The sequence below is a fragment of the Pongo pygmaeus genome, chromosome 13 (assembly GCF_028885625.2).
Source record: "Pongo pygmaeus isolate AG05252 chromosome 13, NHGRI_mPonPyg2-v2.0_pri, whole genome shotgun sequence".
NCBI lineage: Eukaryota > Metazoa > Chordata > Mammalia > Primates > Hominidae > Pongo > Pongo pygmaeus.
In genome coordinates this window covers 57021517-57041690 of record NC_072386.2, presented here as the reverse complement: position 1 = coordinate 57041690, position 20174 = coordinate 57021517, and the positions used below count along the sequence as shown (strand labels likewise).

The window sequence follows — 20174 nt, the reverse complement described above, 5'->3', positions numbered from 1 at the left end:
CAGGTGGATGGCTTGAGCCCAGGAGTTCAAGACCAGCCTGGGCAACATGGCGAAACCCTGCCTCTACTAAAAATTCAAGAAATTAGCTAGGCATGATAGTGCATGCCTGTAGTCTCAGCTACTGGGGAGGCTGAGGTGGGAGGATCACCTGAGCCCATGAAGTTGAGGCTGCAGTAAGCCGTGATAGTGCCACTGCACTCCAGTCGGGCTATGGGTATGAAACCCTGTTTCAAAAAAAAGCAGCAGCAAAAAACTAAATCCTGCGTTTCACACCCATTATGATGGCTGTCATTTAAAAAATAACCAGTGAACGGAAAATAAGTGTTGCTGAGATGTGGGGAAGTTGGAACTCTTGTGCATTACCAGTGGGGATGTGAAATGATGTTGTGGAAACCCATATGGCAGTTCTCAAAAAATTAAAGATGGAATTACCATACGGTCCAGCAGTTCTGCTCTGGGTAAATACTCCAAAGAATTGAAAGCAGGTGTCAAAGAGATATTTGTATACCCATGTTCATATCAGCATTATTCAAAGGCGGATGCAATGCAAATGACCATTAGTGCGTGGATGGATAAACAAAATGGTGTATACTCATACAGTGGAATGTTATTTAATCTTTAAAAGGAAGGAAATTCTGATGTATTCTACAACATGGATGAAACTTGAGAACGTTATGCTGAGTAAAATAAGCCAGACACAAAAGGACAAATACTGTATGTGTCCATTTATATGAGGTACCTACAGTAGTCAAAATCATAGAGCCAGAAAGTACAATGGTGGTTGCCAGGGGTTGAGAGGAGAAGAGGATGGACAGTTATTTTTTAATGGGTACAGAATTTCAGTTTGGGAAGATGAAGTTTTGGAGATGGATGGTGGCAGTGGTTGTGAATGTACTTCAAATGCACGTACTTCACTGAACGCTACACTTGAAAATTGTTAAGGGCCAGGTGTGGTGGCTCATGCCGGTAATCCCAGCACTTTGGGAAGCTGAGGCAGGAGGATCACTTGAGCCCAGAAGTTTGAGGCTGCAGTGAGTTATGATTGAGCCATTGCACTCCAGCCATGGAGTGCAGACACAGAGCAAGACCCTGTCTCAAAAAAACAAAACAAAAAAAACACAAAAAAAACACTCAAAATTTAAAAGGCCATACAGACAATTTTTAAATCGTGAAATGATAAATTTTATGCTATGTGTATTTTACTACAATAAAAAATTAAGCAAATGCTGGAAGAAGCCAATTTGTTGACCAGGGGAAGAAATAATTTAATAAAAATTTATCTCATGCTTTGGTAAATAACTGCCAGCCTTTCTTTCCTTAAGTTCAGAGCCTCGCTCTGTTGACCCAGTACCAATAGGCGCTTTCTGGGATCATCTCACGCAGAGATCATAGGTGGTGGTTCTGAGAAGCCCCTTAAGAAAGGCTACAATTAAGTTTGGCTTCAGGTGGGCTGCAGCTAGGGAGAAAAAGGAAAACCTTTTTTGTTTTCCCTTTAATTTTTATTTTAGATTCAGGGGGTTCATGTGCAGATTTGTTACATCAGCATATTGCATGAAGCTGAGGCTTGGGGTATGAATGATCCTGTCACCCAGGTACTGAGCATAGTACCCAACAGTTAATTTTTCAACCCTTGCCTCCCCGCCAGTAGTCCCCAGTGTTGATCGTTGCCATCTTTATGTCCATACCCAATGGAACATCTTTTCTTGAAGGCAGACTAAAATGCCTGTCAAAACATGAGCATGAGCTCACCTGTCCAGAAACAATTAAAAATATCATAAACACCTGGAGAGAAGAAGGCACAGTAACAATAACATTCCCTGAATGCCTTATATTGCCTAGAGACTAAACCTCTTTAGGGTTAAAGTCCTTTCTTGGGACTAATTGGACAGAAGGTATTTAAACCACAAAAATGTTTTAAGAAATACATATATTAAAGAATTTTAGCAATTGGAGTCTTATGCAATGTATAGAAATATTATTTCAGAAAAGCCTACACAGTCTGTGCTGTTATTTTCTTATTTCTCTTCACCCTTAATGTGAACCATTCCTAAACAGTGTGCACTTGCTTCTGTAATCTGAACTTACCTTATCATCCATGATGGCCGTGTTATATTTAGGTGGTAAAATAACATGTGCAACTTTGAGTAGGCATGTATTCTCATGTCTGGAAATGCCTAAAATGTTCAATCTTGATAGTTTTTCGATTCGTGTATGTTCTATTTAGGTGTGTCCTGGTATTTGCTGCCTTCTTCTATTTTAGAAGAAAATATTGAGCTGAGGGCAGTGGCTCATGCCTGTAATCCCAGCACTTTGGGAGGCTGAGGCAGGTGGATCACCTGAGGTCAGGAGTTCGAGACCAGCCTGACCAACATGGCGAAACACTGGCTCTACTAAAAATACAAAAATTAGCCAGATGTGGTGGCAGGCGCCTGTAATCCTAGCTACTTGGGAGGCTGAGGCATGAGAATCACTTGAACCCGCAGGTGGAGGTTGCAGTGATCAGAGATCGTGCCACTGCATTCCAGCTTGGGGGATAGAGCGAGACTCTGTTTTTAAAAAAAGAAAAAAAAGATGAAAATATTAATAATTTATGAATCTTAAATTTTCATTAATGCTAGTTATAGTTAGAAAGAAACAGAAGGAAATAGTTGGCATAGTATGATAAGCCAACATTGAAGTTTTGTGTCTTACATGTAACATTCACCATAAATAGTATTAATATTTGCTTTTTGAGGAATATGAATCTCCCAGTAGTAAAGAGAAAATAATTTGCTGTATGCAATCCTCTACCGTGCTACTAGCATATCATTTGTGTGACAATATTTATTTTCAAATTATAAGCTGTAAATTCTATAAAATTCTACTTGAGAAATGGCTTGGGAACTTTCTCTCATATCCACTTAATTGCAAAGTGTCAGAATATTTTTATTTTTGGAGATGGAGTCTTGCTCTGTCACTGAGGCTGGAGTGCAATGGCGTGATCTCAGCTTACTGCAACCTCTACCTCCTGGGTTCAAGTGATTCTCCTGCCTCAGCCTCCCAAGTAGCTGGGATTACAGGCGCACACCACCATACCCAGCTAATTTTTGTATTTTCAGCAGAGACAGGGTTTCACCATGTTGGCCAGGCTGGTCTCAAACTCCTGACCTCAGGTGATCCTCCCGCCTGGACCTCCTGACCCTCCTGGGGTTACAGGCGTGAGCCACCACGCCTGGCCCAGAATATTTTTAAATGAAAAACTTTCTAAAAACCATATAGCTAAAGATGCACATCCTAAGTATAAATATTTTGTTAAACATTGTGTTTTATTAGACATTATATAAATCTAAAGTGAAAGGCTAACTGCGGTTTATGGATTAGATAGGAAACCAAGCTCATTGGAGCTCTAGATGAGAAGGCAGTGTTGACATTATTGTGACCAGCTCCCCTGGCAGTGGTGTTGACTCCAAAACTAATCCTTTTTCTTAGCCTTAACGAGATGCCCATCAAGGTTGGGATTTCCATCACACCTTACCCTTTCAGGCTAGAGCATCTGTGATTCTTCTGCAAGGCTGCTTTAAAATTTTCTCATACTGCAAAATATCTGGACAGCCAGCCTAGTTTGTAGAGTGGCAAATGTCACAGCCTACTTTATGGGTTTGATTCCTCTTGTATCTGAGAATACAGCTTTCCCAGAATCAAATGACAAGTCTATTTCAGAGACGACTCATAGAGCATCTTCTTTGCCCAGCCTGCCTTCGTTACTGAGATGATCACGTATATATTTAAGTCTGTTTTCAAATGCAGTTGTGGTATGTGTGGCCAACCCAGTCATGGCACCTATATGTGGATCTGAGCACTCATTTGCATTGCACAGAGTCCCTGAGGAAGTCATTAAAAGCTGGGGGCCTTTGGCCTGGGCTGACAGGGTCCTGGTGCCACCGCTTGTCAGAGGGTGTGTTTGATGCTGCTTTTCCCTTTGCCTCTGTGTCCAGGCTTTGCATAGAGTCACTATGTAGTAACTACAGGCAGAATTGATTCAAACACTTGTACTCTAAACTCCTTAAACTGGTTTTGTTGTTGTTGTTGTTTTGTTTTGTTTTTTGTTTTTTGAGATGGAGTCTTGCTCTGTTGCCCAGGCTGGAGTGCAGTGGCATGATCTTGGCTCACTGCAACCTCTGCCTCCCAGGTTGAAGCGATTCTCCTGCCTTAGCCTCCCGAGTAGCTGGGATTACAGGCATGTGCTACCATGCCCGGCTAATTTTTGCATTTCTAGTAGAGATGGGGTTTTGCCATGTTGGCCAGGCTGGTCTTGAGCTCCTGACCTCTGGTGATCCACCTACCTCAGCCTCCCAAAGTGCTAGGATTACAGGCGTGACCCACCGCACCCGGCCACCTTAAACTGGTTTTAGACTTGAGACTGTCTTTGCTAGTGCATGCATAGGTTAGTCCTGTTTCATGGTTGCAGTGTGTCTTGTGAAGGCTAAATTCTATTGTTTTTCTCACTCATGCATCCATTATTAAACACCCACTATGTGCTCTGCACTGTGCTGGACAATGGATGGTAGACATTCTCAGCTCAATTTCCATTTACCCGAGGTTTGTCTTTTACCTTGCGGACTTTGTGTCTTTGCCTCCAGGTGGTTCTACTGGCTCTTTGCCCTAGCCTGATTCAGTGGAGTCGGCTTGCCTGTTGGCCCAGCCTCAGGAATGGTTAAGTGTCACTGAAGGCCTATACATGATGCCGCGAAAAGCACAAACAACAGGCTCAGGTTTTAGCTTGGAATTCATTTTAACTTTCAGTCTTTTGGTGTGTAAAGAGGGATGAAGAAAGCAATCGTTGACTTTCCTTCACATCAGAATTGAAACTTGTCCAAGAACATTCAGAGGTGTTGAGTGTGTTGTCACTTTTTTTCCTTTCTCAACCAATGTTTAATAAAAATCCTATTAATTTACAATGGAGTACAGACACTCACAATTCTTTCCTGGAGAAGAGTATAGGCATCTGCCAGAGGAGAGGGGACAGAAAATAATGAGTAACAAGTGTATAGACCTTTAGGGTTTACAAACTATTTTGTCTCCTTGATCCTCAGTGCAACTTTGTGAGATATTTATTACCTTCTTTTACAATTGAGGAAGCTGAGGCACAGGGTGTTTATTGAGGTGCCAGTGTGGATGGTAGAGCTCCTGGTCTTTCTGGACAATTCTCAGATGGTGGCTGCTCCTGGCTGAGGGGTAGGAGCTGGGCTTGGCCCAGCCTGACAGGTACTCCTAAGTCAGAGGAGCCAGCCAGAAGCAGGCCTCCCTACCAGCCCTCCTGCCTAGCGTGCAGTGTGATGGGAAAACAGTCTCCCAGAAAGGAGGCTGTGTTTCTGCTGCCTCTTCAAGCTCAAGAAAGATGAAGTAGGGTGGGGTGGGGCAGGTGTAGACAAGGGAAGTGGAGTAGGGGAGCAGTGCTGAGAAGTGACGCTAGGAACAGGGCTCGGTTCAGACAGCATCAGGTGCTGAGATGTGGTTGTCACCGGGCCACACGTATGGGTGACCACAGTAGGGAACGTATCACTTAATGGGGCCCCACGCCTTGTGTAGAATCCTCCTAAGTGCTCTACTGTATCCCCATTTTACACATGAGGAAGCAGAGACATGGAGAGGTTAAGGGACCTGTCCAGGGTCTTCAGGTAGTAAGACAGCCCGCCTCCGGAGCCCACACACCTGACCCCTCTACTCTGTTGCATTCTGACCCAGGGACAGTTTCTGGAATGCCTCATTTTAATTCGCTTTAGTAACAACATCCTGCAGTAAACCCACACACTGGGTAACTCTTTGCTCTTCTCAGAACGCAAGCCTCGTTGTGACAGGGCTCCAGGAACCCAGTAATTGTAGATTAGGAACAGATGAGACCTGTACTTATTTGGAGACATTGACACCTGTGCCATGTACTTCCCAGAGTTCCCAACTTTTAGGACAAACTTAGGCTCAAAAACCACAGATTCTTCCTTCCTCCAAATGCTAGTCTGAAGGGATGGTTTGCTTGATCATGGGATAATAACGCTATTTTCTGTTTGGTTTATAAAGTATGTTCACAGACATTCTGGTGTTTGATTTGATGCCAGCCATTTTCTCACCTCCCTCCTCAAAAAGATTGAAAAAGGCAGAACTGGTGTTAACAAAGGGCCCGTTCAAGTGAGGAATAGGTTGTTTTGCCTCTTGGATGTGACATTCAGGGTATTACATAGTAAACATGTATTCCTGGTTCTCTGAAAAAGGCAACATGTGTGTGTGGCCTGGAATAAACAGACGTTGTACTAAATCCTGATATGATTCTGATGCGTTCAAAAGCAAGAATCTTCTCACATTAAGACATGGAGATTTAGACAGCTGACAGAGGAATTAAGGAAACTAATATTTGTTGAGTAAACATTACTCCAGTAATCTTCACAACTATCTGTTATTACCGCCTTTTCACAGATGGAGAAACTAGGGCGCAGGATGCTTAAACAATGTCCCAGGTACCAGAGGAGTTTTCTTAAAAGTCTAGGTTGTGTTTATTTTACTGGAGAGGAGAGGAGAGCAAAGAGTTAGCCAGTCTGTGGGTTTACTGCAGGATGTTGTTACTAAAGGGAATTAAAAGCCACACGATGATTAGGTGTTAAGACAATATATTTTGGTTAAAACATAGTTTTAGAGTGACTTTGACTGTTTGGATTGCGTGTATCACCAAATGTGACACCCCTGGATGGGACTAGGCAACTGAGTCAGTAAAAGTGAGTCAGCCCCTCGTGTGCACGCTTGCTCACCTCTGAGAGGGTTTAGGAAGAGATGTTAGTGGGAGGAAAGTTCCCACAACTGACTGAGTTTCGGGGCAAGGGAGCAGTCTGGAGCATCACCATTGCTGACAGGCAAGAAGGGTTTTTTGGAAGGTGAGGAGTGAGGGGAGAGGAGGTACTTCAAGGGGTGCCGAGCCCCTATCAGGGTAGGGCTGCTGCCATGGACATGTTGATTATTCATGGCTTTGAGACACAAGTTGCTTGTGGTGACCTCCTCCATGAAACAAGCAGGGAATGTGGGGACCCACCAGCTTTCTATGCTGTGGTCCAGGAGGGCTTGGGTGGGGTGGGGTGGGGTGGAGGTGGCATTGGGGACCTACCAGCTGCCATGCTGTGGTCCAGGAGGGCCTGGGTGGGGTGGAGGTGGCATTGGAGAAGGAACGCCTGGCCGTGAGCTGATTTTGATTGAGTCCCTGGTGGGGTATAAGGCTGAATGCGCCCCTTCTTTCTCTTCCCTTTTTGCATACCATGTTAATATAAACAAAAAAGCCTTCTTCCCTTTGCTTATCAGTTGAACTCTGTAAGTGGCGAAGGGAGTAAGTTTGATGGGTACATTATCACTTAGTTTCACAAGTAGCAGCAGCGAAACTAATCTGCAGCTACAGTAGGACCAGACTGTGAGCCCAGGTTCTCAGACTCCTGGGCCAGTGCTCTCCCAACCTCTGACATGCTGCAGAAGGATGCTTGCTTGGCTTCTGTTCCTTTTGAGAGTTAAAAAATTGGTCTACTATTATTTTGTGAATTGTGTGTACATTATGTTTTACATGAAATTTAGAGGGAAAGAGGTAATGTTGCATAAATATGTACTTTCTGTTAAGTTCACCTAGTTTTTAAAGTATGCTATTTCCCAGTGCTTGCAAAGGTTGTGATAGTTGTATCAACGAGGAATCACTGATAATTTACCTGATTCCATCTATTGGATCTTTCATTTAATTTACCTGATTCCATCTATAGGATCTTTCATTTACAGTGATTGGCCAGTTCTCTCTACAATACGCAAAGTGCAGAGCTAGCCCCCTTCAAAACTGATACTCGATTTTAAAGCTGATAACTAAGATATGGTGTTACGGAAAACACAATCCTATGCTCCACTCTCTCATCACTACTCTTTAATTGCATTCGGGGGAAAAACACATTTAATTGTTTCAACGATCATTACTTTTTTTTAGTAAATTTATAGTAAATGGAGGAGATTACCAAAGGGCTATTTTTTTCTCAGCTTGTGGTTTCTAATTACATCAGTTACAGCTCAGCCTTCTTCTTAACTAGAGTGCAGGCATGAACTGGAAAAGAATGAGCTAATCCATGATAGATCAGGTGGAATAAAGATCTCCATTCATATCTTTACCTTTTATCCCTTGTTCTGAGTGCCAAGAATTAATGCTATTTGAAAGTACAGACTGAACCTGCCAAGCTTCGGACAGCTAAGATAATCCTAATTATTTTAAATGTTAGTGAGAAGGGCAGCAGTTCCACTCTGGAAAAGAGTTCTATTGTGAAACATTAAATATATGCTAAGTGGTATTGATTGCACATGATTTTATTTCCAAACACTATGGTTATCATGAAGTGGAAGAATTTGTTGTTTAAGAAATTTTCATCAGATTCTTTCTTATGCCTACAAACTCTAGGAAACTGAAGAGGCCAGCAATTTTGTTTGTCTGCCTTGGCAGTCGGCATCTAGATGAAGAGTTGCTAACAACTGAAAAATGCCACTTGTATTTTATTTTAAAATGGTTTCTTAGGAGTTTAATAGTGTTTAACATATGGAGGAAGGAAAAATGTTTTTAAAGCATGAATATCCTGTTTTCTCACATCACTGGAAGAGAATTATTCGTTCCAGTCCATTGACTTCCAACAGATCATTCAAGTTAAAAGTCAGGGGTCTTTGCAATGTCAAAAGATTTAGCGCTTAGAGGTTTGTTTTTTTTTTTTTTTAAGAAGGTTTTCTTTTTTGACAGTATAAATATTTTTCAAAAAGAATACTCATGGTTAGATGGCATCAAAATCATCTTGAAGTGTTTTTTCCCCTCGTTGGTAAGAATGATCCTGTGTAAGGTTTTCTGTTTATTGTTAAATCATAATAAAATAACATCCCAGTAGCTTCGGTAGACAAATAGGCTTCTTGAGAGAAAACAGATACTAGATTTGCTGGTTCAAACAAGGGTCAGCCTCGGAGGTTTACCCACCTTTCATTGTAACACAAAAAAATATCAGATTGGCAAGTTTTCCTTTTCTCTTTTCCTTACTTTTCAGTCTCTGCTGTGGTGTGCAGAAATAATTTCTTCCATTTCTGTAAATGCTGGGAGGCTATCAATGATTATAGGGTAGTATAATCCTTAATTGTTTATTGCCTGTGAATGCTTCCTGCCCCCAACCCCAGTGCAGCTGGCCCCAACTCCCTTCCCCAAGCACAAGAGCAGTACACTAACATCTTCACTGATGGTGTGTTGAGCATCTCAGGCTCAATTATTCTTCCTTTCTTCGGGGTTATTCCCCAGAGTGGAATTACCAGGTCAGAGGGGCTGAACAGCTTTATGGTTCTTATTACATGTCACTAGATTGCTGTCCAGAGAGATTGAACCAATTTCTAGTGCTACCAATACTATGTTCCCCCACAGTGCCACTGACGCTAGGAGTTAGCAGTTTTACAAAATGACCTAAAACAAGACTTTTGAGTTGAAATTAGCCTTGTGTAGGACCTCTTAGAATCAAAGAGCGAAAAGCATCATTTTGATTTTTGAATTTTTAATTGGTATGAAATAATTTACAACGGTCAACTATTAGCCCTTCTCCTTCCAAAAGTTTAAGGAAGCTGCATTAAAATGGAAAAGATACCTTTGAGGGACGATCTTTAAGGATGGTAGTAAAAGTGATTTTGGACAATAGTCACTAAGGAAAAACACACTAAATCTTTTCATGTACTTAGAACTCTATGAGGTGCTATACAAAAATGAGTTTAAACAGATACTATCCCTAACTTCAACAGCCTATTATTTAAAAACAATGCTAAGCCTTGAACAAATGTAAAAATAACATGGGTTTAAATTTTGAGTGGAGAAACACTATAAAAAATACAGCTGTTTTTCAAAACAGGGTGAGTTTTACATTTTCTCTAGAGTGCAGTCATGCATTAAAAATATGCTTGGAGCCCCCCTAGTCCATGCAGGTAACATTCTGCATGCTTTGTGGCCCCATCGCAAGAGTACTTTCCAAGAAAATATTCATAAGGCAAGTTAGAGCAAAAGGGGGATACTGTCAAATTCCTTTCTTTTGCAGAATTCCCAGTCCTCCCCTTTTTAGTCCCAAGTTGGCTAAATGAGGAGAGGGCATCTCCCAGGGCATCTCCCAGTCAGCTGCTAACTGGAAACAGGCCCAGGGCTCTGAACATGTTGGGAGAACACATACCTATTCCTTTACAAGCCTCTGCATCAGCTTGGCAAAGGTCCGTTGCTTTGCCTCCTTAAACTCACACAGGGATTGGGAAGGTTCAGCTGCCAGTTCCGAAATGTGGTGCCCAGGAGAAAGTTGGTGCAGGGGCCAGAGCACGCCAGAGTCAGCCTAACCAGTACAGTGCTGCCCTTGACAGCTTGCACAGGATCCCTATGTTAAATGGGGAGAGTAATTCTCTCAGTAAATGGTTTGAGGGTGAAATACCTCACTAAAGTATGTGTGTGGCATACAGGTAGTAGTCAGCAATGTTTACTGTTCTTCCCCATAGCTTCTATACAGAGAAACTTCTGTCACTGGTTGGGGGTGGGGACATTAACTCATGGACTCCAGGAAGCTCTTAGTTGGCTCTCCAGATCTGTATAGTAACAAGATCTCAAAGCAGTCTGCTGCCTTTGGAAAACATTTCTCTGTACATATATATGACAGCCAGGTGCACGTATACAATTAATAAATCACCTTGGATTTGCATGGAATTTAAATGCATATAACAATACAAATTTAGTAAGATACTTTTATGAACTGTAATAAGATGAAGGCTTCAGATTTCCTAGGTTCCTAGTTTTGGTTGCTATATTTATATATGCATATGTGTGCTTTTTTGTTATAAAATACTACTTAATGACTCCCTTTAAATTAAAAAAATTATTTTCCTACATTTTAAAGCTTACAAACTCATCCTTTGCTTTTTATTTACATTATTAAAGACTAAACAAATCTATCAATATAAAAAGTAACCACTTGTCAGGAAATTGCCCAAGTTGTTTTTCAAATTTATTCACTTACTGAATTTTCAGATAATCTCTTTCCTTCTTGGATATTGAGGTAGCTGTACAAAACTATCCATTTGTCTATCTGTCTACCCATATGTCACACTGGAAGAAGGGGGCTTTCTAAAAGAATTCGGTCCAGTGGAGTGGTTAAGGGTCTGCTTCTTAAATCCCAGCTCTGTTCTTTTATTTCTGTGTGGTTCCACTAGCTGCAGCAAACCTTTTCCAAACCCATAACAAGCGTAAATAGTGTTCAGTTGTAAAAAGGTCTCTTTTCAGCATGGTAATATACCTTATTAAATTCCAAACATAATAAGTATTGATGGCAAACACATCAGGACCCAGTACAGCTTCTACCATGATTTAGTTCTCTACAAATGACTTCAGCACTCAGCTCCCAATGCATTTTGCTAATTACATCATAGATTTCCCTATTGATGAACACAAGCTGAATTAACACAGGAGCACTAATGTACCCTTTCACCATTATTGTTGTACAAGAAGCCGTGGCAGATGCTGGCAGTTAGTTACACAAACATTAGTATTAACGATTGGCCATTTGGAATTGGTGACAAACTACTGCCCGGCAGAATCCTGAGGCTGAAACCAATCAGGAAATTAATGAGGAGAGAAATTACCACTGCAGCTTCCCCTTAATTACATTCACACTAGGCAGGAAGGGAGTTCTGGGGGGTGGATCTAAACTCAGCTAAGGTTAAGAAGGTCAGAGACCCTTTTGCTTAAGTTTTTTATCTACTGTGGCTGCTAAGGTTGCAAAAGTTGCTTAACACATTATTACTTTTGCATCCTTCATATTTAATGTGGGTTTTCCAGTGGAGTTTTATCTTCCTAGGTTTGCTTTCACAATTTGTATCTGACTTCTATTTTAGTGTTATGTAATTTATTTACTTTTCTGTTTTTAAAATTTTTCTCTCCCATTTACTGTCTTTTACTTTTTAAAAGTTATGTATGCTGACATCCCCTTCCCCCCGTCTTTGTCCTGTTATGCCAAGAGAAATAACAGTAAAGTTAATATGCTATCAACTTCACCTGCTGTATCTTGAAAAAGTAGGGTGGGTTACCTGTCATGGTGGAAATGCATGGGTGGAGTCTTGCTTGGGGTAATTTGTCAGATGGATCACTTGACAAGTTTCATCAGCATCCTTTGCATAAAGGGGAGGAGTCGGGTGAAGGGTGGAAATAGTTTCCCAAAGAGGATGCAGCCGACTTTTGTTTTTTAATGAACGTTAAACTGGAACTCTGCTATCTAGCTTACTCCTTTCGTTAAATAGGTATACTGTGTAGAATACTATTTTTTTATTCTAAAGAAATGCTAGGAGTTTTAATGAGTGTCTATAAAAACACTTTCAACTCAGAATAGAAATGGAGAGCGCCACTTTCTTTGTTGTAACCTAATTGAATAATGAATGTATAAAGACCAGCCACTTTTAACATACTCTTCTCCCTTTCTCTCTCCCCTCACTTCCCAGTATTCTCGCCGCCCAGCAGTCAAGATTCTGGCTTGGTTTCCCTCTCGAGCAGCTCTCCTATTAGTAACAAGAGCACAAAGGCAGTGCTTGAATGTGAGCCTGCGTCGGAGCCCAGCAGCTTCACAGTCACTCCCGTCATCGAGGAGGACGAGTGAGCAGTGCCTGCTGCCGATGGCGGTTGACTTGGAGTAACAGGCTTATTCCACTTTCCATGGGGTTTGTTAATATTTTGCATTGACTCATACTATCTTAACTGTTGAGAACGTATTTGGTTTATATTCCTTAGAGTTTAGTCCAGAGGCTGTAACACATTTGTAGTACTTTAGGGTCCGTGACTACCATCTGCATGATTTAAGTGCTTTGCTCACGGAGTTTAAATAATAGTGTTCATTTTTTTAATGACACCGGTTTCATGTAGTTTTCAAGAAATAAAAGAATTCATTCAAGTGAAGCCATTTGTGTGCCTCTAAATGAGTCATCTAATTAGATGTTACTTTTAGTTTTAAAATGAAATCTTAGGTGCCTTAGGTTTTTTTTTTTTTTAAGTATTTTTTAAAAACCTGCAAAGATATAAATTTAGCCAAGTTAGCTGACGGGTGAGAAGAAAAGAGCAGGCAAAATTAGTGATTTTTTTAGAAGTCCGCTAAATGGATATATTGTGTGTGTTGCTGTTGGAAATAGCCCCACCCCATCCTCCCAATCCAAAACGTAACTGAAATATAATCAGAAACATTAAAGCCTGTAAAAAAAATTGCTGCATTTTTGGTAAAGGGTGTAATTTGAAAACAATGCAATTTAAAGTGACCGTAGTGATGCAGAGTTCCTGAGTGGTGTTTGTAGAATGAGTTTATCATACATTCCTTCTACTACTGGAAAAAAATGGATGCAATCTAGACTGTTGTAACCTTAGGGTGTAATCTGATTTGGAAATAAGTACATCTTTAAAAGTTGCTAGATTTGAGTTCATTATTTTGTTAAAAATTGCTATGGAGTACTTTGTTATGTAACAGAAGCCATCCTGAAATGAAACTAGTCTAAAAAAATTCATTGTTCTGCTTAGTTGCAGCTGTACCTGAAATAAAAATGTTATTGATGACTGAATTTTCTTGTGTGTATATTTGGTGAGCGGTATTAAACAGGAAAAAAGAAATTACTTGTATTTTCTTCGCTCTGTGCTTTGAAAACATCTATTTGATTTCACCCCCATCTGTTGTAATCAATAACCTGACCATCTTGTTTTTTATTAAATGCACTTACTCTTAATTTCATCCACCAGTGGTTTTAAAGAGAATAATGTGGAGTTACCTATATAGGTTTGACATTATAAATCACTTCTTGGGGCTGAATCGTATAGCGGTATCGATTGATCCTGATATATCACAGAAATTTACTGTCACTTCTGTTTTCAATTAAAGATACAATCAGTCAGATAATGACTTAATTGGATTTTACAGAAGATTGAGTTTTATTGCCCAGTGCTTTACGAGTTTAGTTAAGGAAGATCATTTTATCACACTTGTCAGGCTGCTGCTACTGCAGCCGTGTGCCCTTCGGCGGGCGGCTGTAGCTGTAGCTATTGTGACGGCTACGGCGGAGGCTGCGGGCGCGCGGGGGAGGGAACTGGACTGCGGAGTCGTCACCTCCAAGGTGTTCCTGGTGGCCTACTGGAAGATGATCCCGCGCCCACCTCGCCCGCGTTTTCGCGGGCCCCTTCCCACTGCCCCCTCTATTTCTTTAGGTCTGGCTTTTGAGGATCCCGGAGTCTTGCAGCTCCCGCCATTCCGCAGATAACCCCAGCACACTTAATTGTGACCCGCGGGGTGGTTGGAGAAGCCCCGCACGCCTCCTCAGTGGGAAAGTGTCCCCTCTCAGCACTGCCCCCTTCAGTGCCCCTGCATTTCTGGAAAGTCAGGCAAGGCCCAGGTAGGCTGCCAGCGCGCTCTCGGCCTTGACTGAGAACCTTTTGGGCCTCTGGTGAGCCCCGAGAGCCAGGTTTGGCTCGGCGGAGCGGGCTTGGGCTGCGCAGGCAATGCGCATCCTGGCCGCCTGCACCCTGGGAACTAGGCCTGTCCAGTGGGCAGCATCCTTATTTTTGAAAAGGCCCTTCTAAACCCACCTGCCTCGCCTAACGCCGTTTGGTGCTGCATCCGAGCGGCCTCACGCGGTCCCCTAGAAGAGCCACTCCCAGGGGGAGGGCGGGGCCCTGGACCTCCGCTGGCCACGCAGGGTCTCAAGCTGACCGGAAGACCTGGCTTCTGGCCTGTGTCCAATAGCCCCAGAAGAGAGGGGTCTGGAGCTTTCCTCCCACGCGTAGTGGGTTGGAGTGACGCTCAGGTTTCCTCGGGTGGTTAGTCTTGACCCAGAGAGTGCAAGACAGGCCCAAGGCCTGGGGGAATTGCGTTATGAATGTCCACTTCTAAACACAAGGTAGAGCACAGACAGTACATCTTCACGGCTGGATTTTAACCGTATATTAATAAACACATTCGAGGGGGTGTCAGTTTCCCAAAGCTCTGCCCCCTTCCGCGGGCGGGATCCATGGTGTGTGCAGTGTAAGAGTGCGCAGAACGCGTGTGTGCAAGTGTGGGCGTGGCAGGCGTCGTATGCTCGCCTGGCGCACTGTGCGGATTGCCCAGACAGCCTTGACAAGTTTTGCAGATGTTTGGGTGCTACGGTGTGGGGAAACCGAGGCAGGAGCGCCAGGCCTAATTCTCCTGGACTCTTGGTGAGCGGCCGCTATTCCACGAGGGGCTAGAAGCAAAGGGAGCACGCGCTTTTCCTCCCCAGGCCGCCTCCAGCTTCCGCAGTGGCCGAGGGCACTGATGACTCCTCCCCGCTTCCTGCGGACTTGACCCGCGAGCTAACAACCCACCGCAACAAGCAGGCCGCTGGGATCGCGCCGCCGCCCCGGGGCCTTTGGCTCATATTCCACCTCGTGTCCTGCAGACCCTGCGCCACTGAATTGGAGCCCAGGACGCCCTTGGTGACACTCGCCTTCTTGCTGCCACAACCACTGTCATACCCGCAGCCGGGGCTCCCTCCGCTAACCACGGTTGGAGACCCCAATCGGGGACAGAGGTGGGAGTCAGACCCTCCCTGGCCTGCACTGCCGTTTCCGTCGATTCTTGCGGAAACAAGACTCCCGCCCACACATAAAAATGCAGCTCCCGGGCGGCGCCGGTGGCTCACTCCTGTAATCCCAACACCTTGGGAGGCCGAGGCGGGCGGATCACTTGAGATCAGGAGTTCGAGAGCAGCCCGGCCAACTACTAAAAATACACAAATTAGCCAGGAGTAGTGGTGCATGCCTGTAATCCCAGCTACTCGGGAGGCTGAGGAACAAGAATCGTCTGAACCCGGGAAGCGGAGGGAAGCAGCGAGTCAAGATCGCGCCACTGCACTCTAGCCTGGGCGACAGAATGAGACTCCGTCTCAAAAAATAAATAGAAATAAAAATATGCAGCCCCCTCCGCTCCACTTGAACTTTAATGCTGAACTGGTTTCCCACGTATACGTGTATCGCACCGCATTTTGACGCTTTGCATCGAGTCGCATTAATGGCGCTTTTGAGAACGCGTCGTCGCGCTTTACAGAGAAACCCTAAGGACAGCCTGTGGAGGGGTAGGGGATATTCCTTGGCTTTCCCCGCTAGGCCCTGTCCGCCGGGCGGGTTAGGGTCGTGGCAGCCTGCTCGCGCGCCGCTGACCCTCTGGGAATTTTGTCCGGGAAACTGGCGTAGGGCCCTGGCTCTCCCTTCGCCCTCCGCGCACACGCGGACGAGGCCTTAGATCCACAGCCTTCTAGGACCTCTGCCTTTGAAGCTGGGCCACCGCCAACCGCTCGCGATTCTCACCTTTAACAGTCGCCCCCTTACCCCTCCCCCACCCGCCTGCCCTCGGAAGCGGGTAGCCTCCACTCCACCACCTGTTTAAGTTCCTCCCCCTCGCCGCCCCCCCAGCCCCCACCCCCGCCCGGGTCCAAAAAACCAGCAAACCAAACTTTTCCACAGTTGAAAGCCGCCGCCCGCGAGGCCGGGGTGGGAGGGGGGAAAACGGGGCGTGTCTGGGGGGCGGGGCCCCGAGCACTCCGGAAGTTGCCCCGCCCAGGAGGCTCCTGGGCCGGGAAAGTGAAGAGAGGGCCCGGGCCTACTTTCGTCCGGGTGTGCCGCCCCTCAGCCTCCCCTACTTCCAGTTCCCGCGTCTCCGCAGGGCGCCTCGGCCTGGCCTCCAGGCAAAGTTCGCGCCCACTGTTCCTGGGGTGCCGGTCGCGCGGGCCGTTTCCCTTCATTACTCACGGGCCCCTGAATCCGAACGCTTTCTCAGAAGCGCGCAAATCCCCTTGCTTTCCCCGCAGCTGGGCTTTGTTCAGGGACAGCAAGGGAGGAGGCGGGAGGCTGGTGAGGTTTTCTGGAAAAGGGGCTTGTCCCGAGGAGGAAGTGCCCTAGAGCCCTGAGAGCGAACGCCCTAGGGAGAAGAAACTTCCCTTATCCCTTGAATGTTGCTCAAATTACCTAAAATTATTTTTTCAGCCCTTGTGTTTTAAAGTCGCAGGGTAAAGATTATCTTAAGACTTAACATCAGCGCTGCTCATTTTTACGTTGGTGGAGACGTGCCTTTTTTCCTTTGCACTTAAGGTGGACAGGGTCTGCGACGCGTCTCCCTCCCTTCCTAGACGGTATGGGGAAGCGGCCGACGTCCCGAGCCGGACTCACGCCCTCCTGCTACTCGGCGTCGGGTCCAATGCGGGCGCTCCCGACAGGGAGCTGGAGTCGAACGAGCGGCTACCCCCAAGGCCTCCAGGAACCGCGGCCCAGCGGGGAGCGCCCCAGGCTAGCGCTTTTCCAGTTCCCTTCGAAAGCGCGGGGCTGAGGTCGCGGCCCTGGGCCCTCGGATGAAGCCGTGCTGTAGCGACACCTCAACCCCACAAAAGGCTGGCACGGTCTTGTATCCAGGCTGGGTCTGAGGAATCCGCAAGGGGGAGAGCGCTGACTCCTAGACGTGAGCCGCTGCTGGCTTCGAGAGTTCGAGAACATGAAGGACCTGGCTGCGCCTGCCCGGTCGGCGTAGGGCCAGCGAGGTCACAGGCCGTTCTGCTCTCCCTGTTTGTCCCCAAAGGCCTCGGCACGTGGGGATCTGGAGCAGACCTCAGACTGGGACCCATCTCTTCCCCTACCAAAATTATGTGGGGACAACAGTCCAGGACCTTCCCCTGTTCAGCGGTGTCCCCGGGCCGGTGACCCCGGGGTTCATTCGTCTCCCCGACCCCAAGCGGCCTCTGCTTTCCACCCCTCGCCCCGGAGGGCGGCTTCGGGGATCTCATGGGGGGTTTGCATGAGTCTGTCCCCAACCAACTGAGGGAGAACCAAGACATTATTGCCATCTAAATAAATTGATTGCTGGCTGCCCCACTGCCTGGCTAGACATTCCCCCAACTCCTTTCAATTTGAAGCTGGCCGAAGAGCGAGGTCGAGAAGCTGACCGGGTGAGAGCTGAGTAGTTCACGCACAGGAAGAGGGGACAAGTTTTCCTGCTTTCACAGGGGTTCCTCACGCTCAGGCTTCCAGCGTCTGCCTGCACTGACATCACCGTGGTCGCGATGAAAACAGTGAAATAGGAACCCTGACCTCCCCTTCCATGAGAATCCAGCAGAGAATTTCCTGATGTGCTATACAGCCGGGACAATCGGAAACTGTCGTTTTGATTAACTATTAGTTGGGATGAGGAGCACCTACCAGTACTCCCAGATCTGGAGTCCTCACTTTCTCAGTAAGGGCACCTGCATCCTTTTACGTGTACACACACCCTGCGATTGTGTGTGCCGAGAAAGACCCACATACGCACATTGTTTTTTCCTCTTCCACGATTATCTGCCATAATTCTACTCAGTTAATTGCGGTTTGAGAACACACCATCCACAGGAGAGCACCAATGGATCTAGTCTAGTGAGGTTACATTTACTTGTAATCCTCCCCCTTCCCTTTCCAATTTCTTTGATGATTTTTCCCATAAGTGTGTAAGCTACTGGGACTTAGTAGAAGCAGGCCGCTCCTCCTAAACGTGATTTGGACCATATGCTTTCTACATTCATTCCCGCTTCGGCTTTTCTTCTCTGCACTAACTGCTAACACGTTATAGTCACCTTGAAATTTCCTCTGCTATTTTCCAATTAAAAGCTTAATAGCCCTGGAAACGGAGTTCATGTGGTGAAGTTTACCATAGCCCCTTGTTCTGAAAGGCTTTCTGCTGGGATCCCATTATGTGCTTGAATAAACCCTTTCTGCAAACAGAAATGGGACTCGGGGTTGTCAGGTGTTGGGTTACAATAGACTTTGAGGCAGGGGACATTTTACCAACATAAATACAAACCTGTCCCTATAGGGAGATGTTGTCAAATACTGGGATATGGAAAACATTCCCATCAAATATGAGAAAAGGATTACTGCACTATATCAAATGAGTATTTAGATCTCAGCCCCCGATGTGCACCGGAGTGAAACGGGCCCCCGGGACCAAATAATGCCAGACTGTTTGAGTGGCAACGAGATAGGGTGGCTAGGTGACCGACGGAGGAAAAGGGGGAAAAGGGGTCGCCTTGGAAGTGGAAATGCCCCCACAAACCTGGTGCAGAGCTCTTCTGCTTTCCTTTTAAAAATTTATTCATGCTCAAGTTCTTTATACTTCCTCGTTTCACTGACGATTTGAAGAAAATCGGAAGAAATTTGGTTTTGAAAAAAGTCGTTGTTCCCCCCGTTTCCAAGAGATCCGGAGGTTTCAGCGCAATAGTTTTCAGTTAAGGCGTCATTTGAGGCCCTCTATATCTCAGCACATTAAATGACTCGCGTCCAGCTCCCCACTTCCTAGCCTCGGGCCTACAGGGCTGGGGGCGACCTCTGCCTCCCGTCCCCAGAGCTTACGAAATTCCTTCCAGTTGTATTTTAGGGCTTGTTTTCCTAGAGAAGGTTGAGACTAGAGGAAGGATTAAAGTGGTGGGGGAAGGGGCAAGACCGAGGGGTCTCTACCCCACGCGGCTTTGGAGGATGGCCTCCCAGGGTTAGCACTCGAATGCTAGAGCTTCTTGTCCACACTCTACCAGGTCAGTCTCCTGCGATCCCCACCTCCCGGACGCGTATGAAACGGGGACAGCTAAGGGCTTCAAGGGAAACACACAACTGGGTTCGGTTTTCAACCCTCCTCTCCGCAAATCAGCCTTCTAGGCAGAGGGTTGGCTGCTAGAACGCCTGGAGGTGCTTCCCTTGAATTCATGGCAAACACTAGAGGAACGTTTTCGGGTTGCTTGCTTACTTCCAGGGCAGTACAGAGAAAAGCGGCCTCCCCGAGGGGACAAGGGCCTCTGTGCCCATGAGGGGTCGGACATTGCAGCGGACTTGCCTACGCTCTCGTCTAGCATTTGATTCCCCACCAGGAGATGGGCTTGGTGCACACTCTCAGAAGCGTATCCACCGAAGGCTCTGGAACTGCCCCGCTTCGCATAGAGCTATTGTGCTGCCCTGCAGTGTATCCACTTTTTTTTTTTTGGTTTTTGCTTGTTTGCTGATGGGCAGTGGGGAGGTGCGAGGGGGGAGGGCCTTCTTTGTGCATATATAGCGATAGTCTGCACTAGGCCAAGCCCGCTACTCCTGGGAGAATGGGAACACGCAA

At 45.7% G+C, this 20174-nt stretch overlaps 1 protein-coding gene across 2 annotated transcripts in view; it reads left to right on the top strand.

Moving 5' to 3' along the window:
• The window catches only part of DMRT1 (doublesex and mab-3 related transcription factor 1), a 126682-nt gene extending 113065 nt beyond the window's left edge, over positions 1–13617 (top strand). For both annotated transcript variants that reach the window (XM_054502270.2, XM_054502269.2), the window contains exon 5: positions 12517–13617. In XM_054502270.2, coding sequence (XP_054358245.1) covers positions 12517–12671 — 155 coding nt within the window. In that variant the 3' untranslated portion in view covers positions 12672–13617. The remainder of the gene's footprint in view (positions 1–12516) is intronic.
• The last annotated feature ends 6557 nt before the right edge of the window (positions 13618–20174 follow it).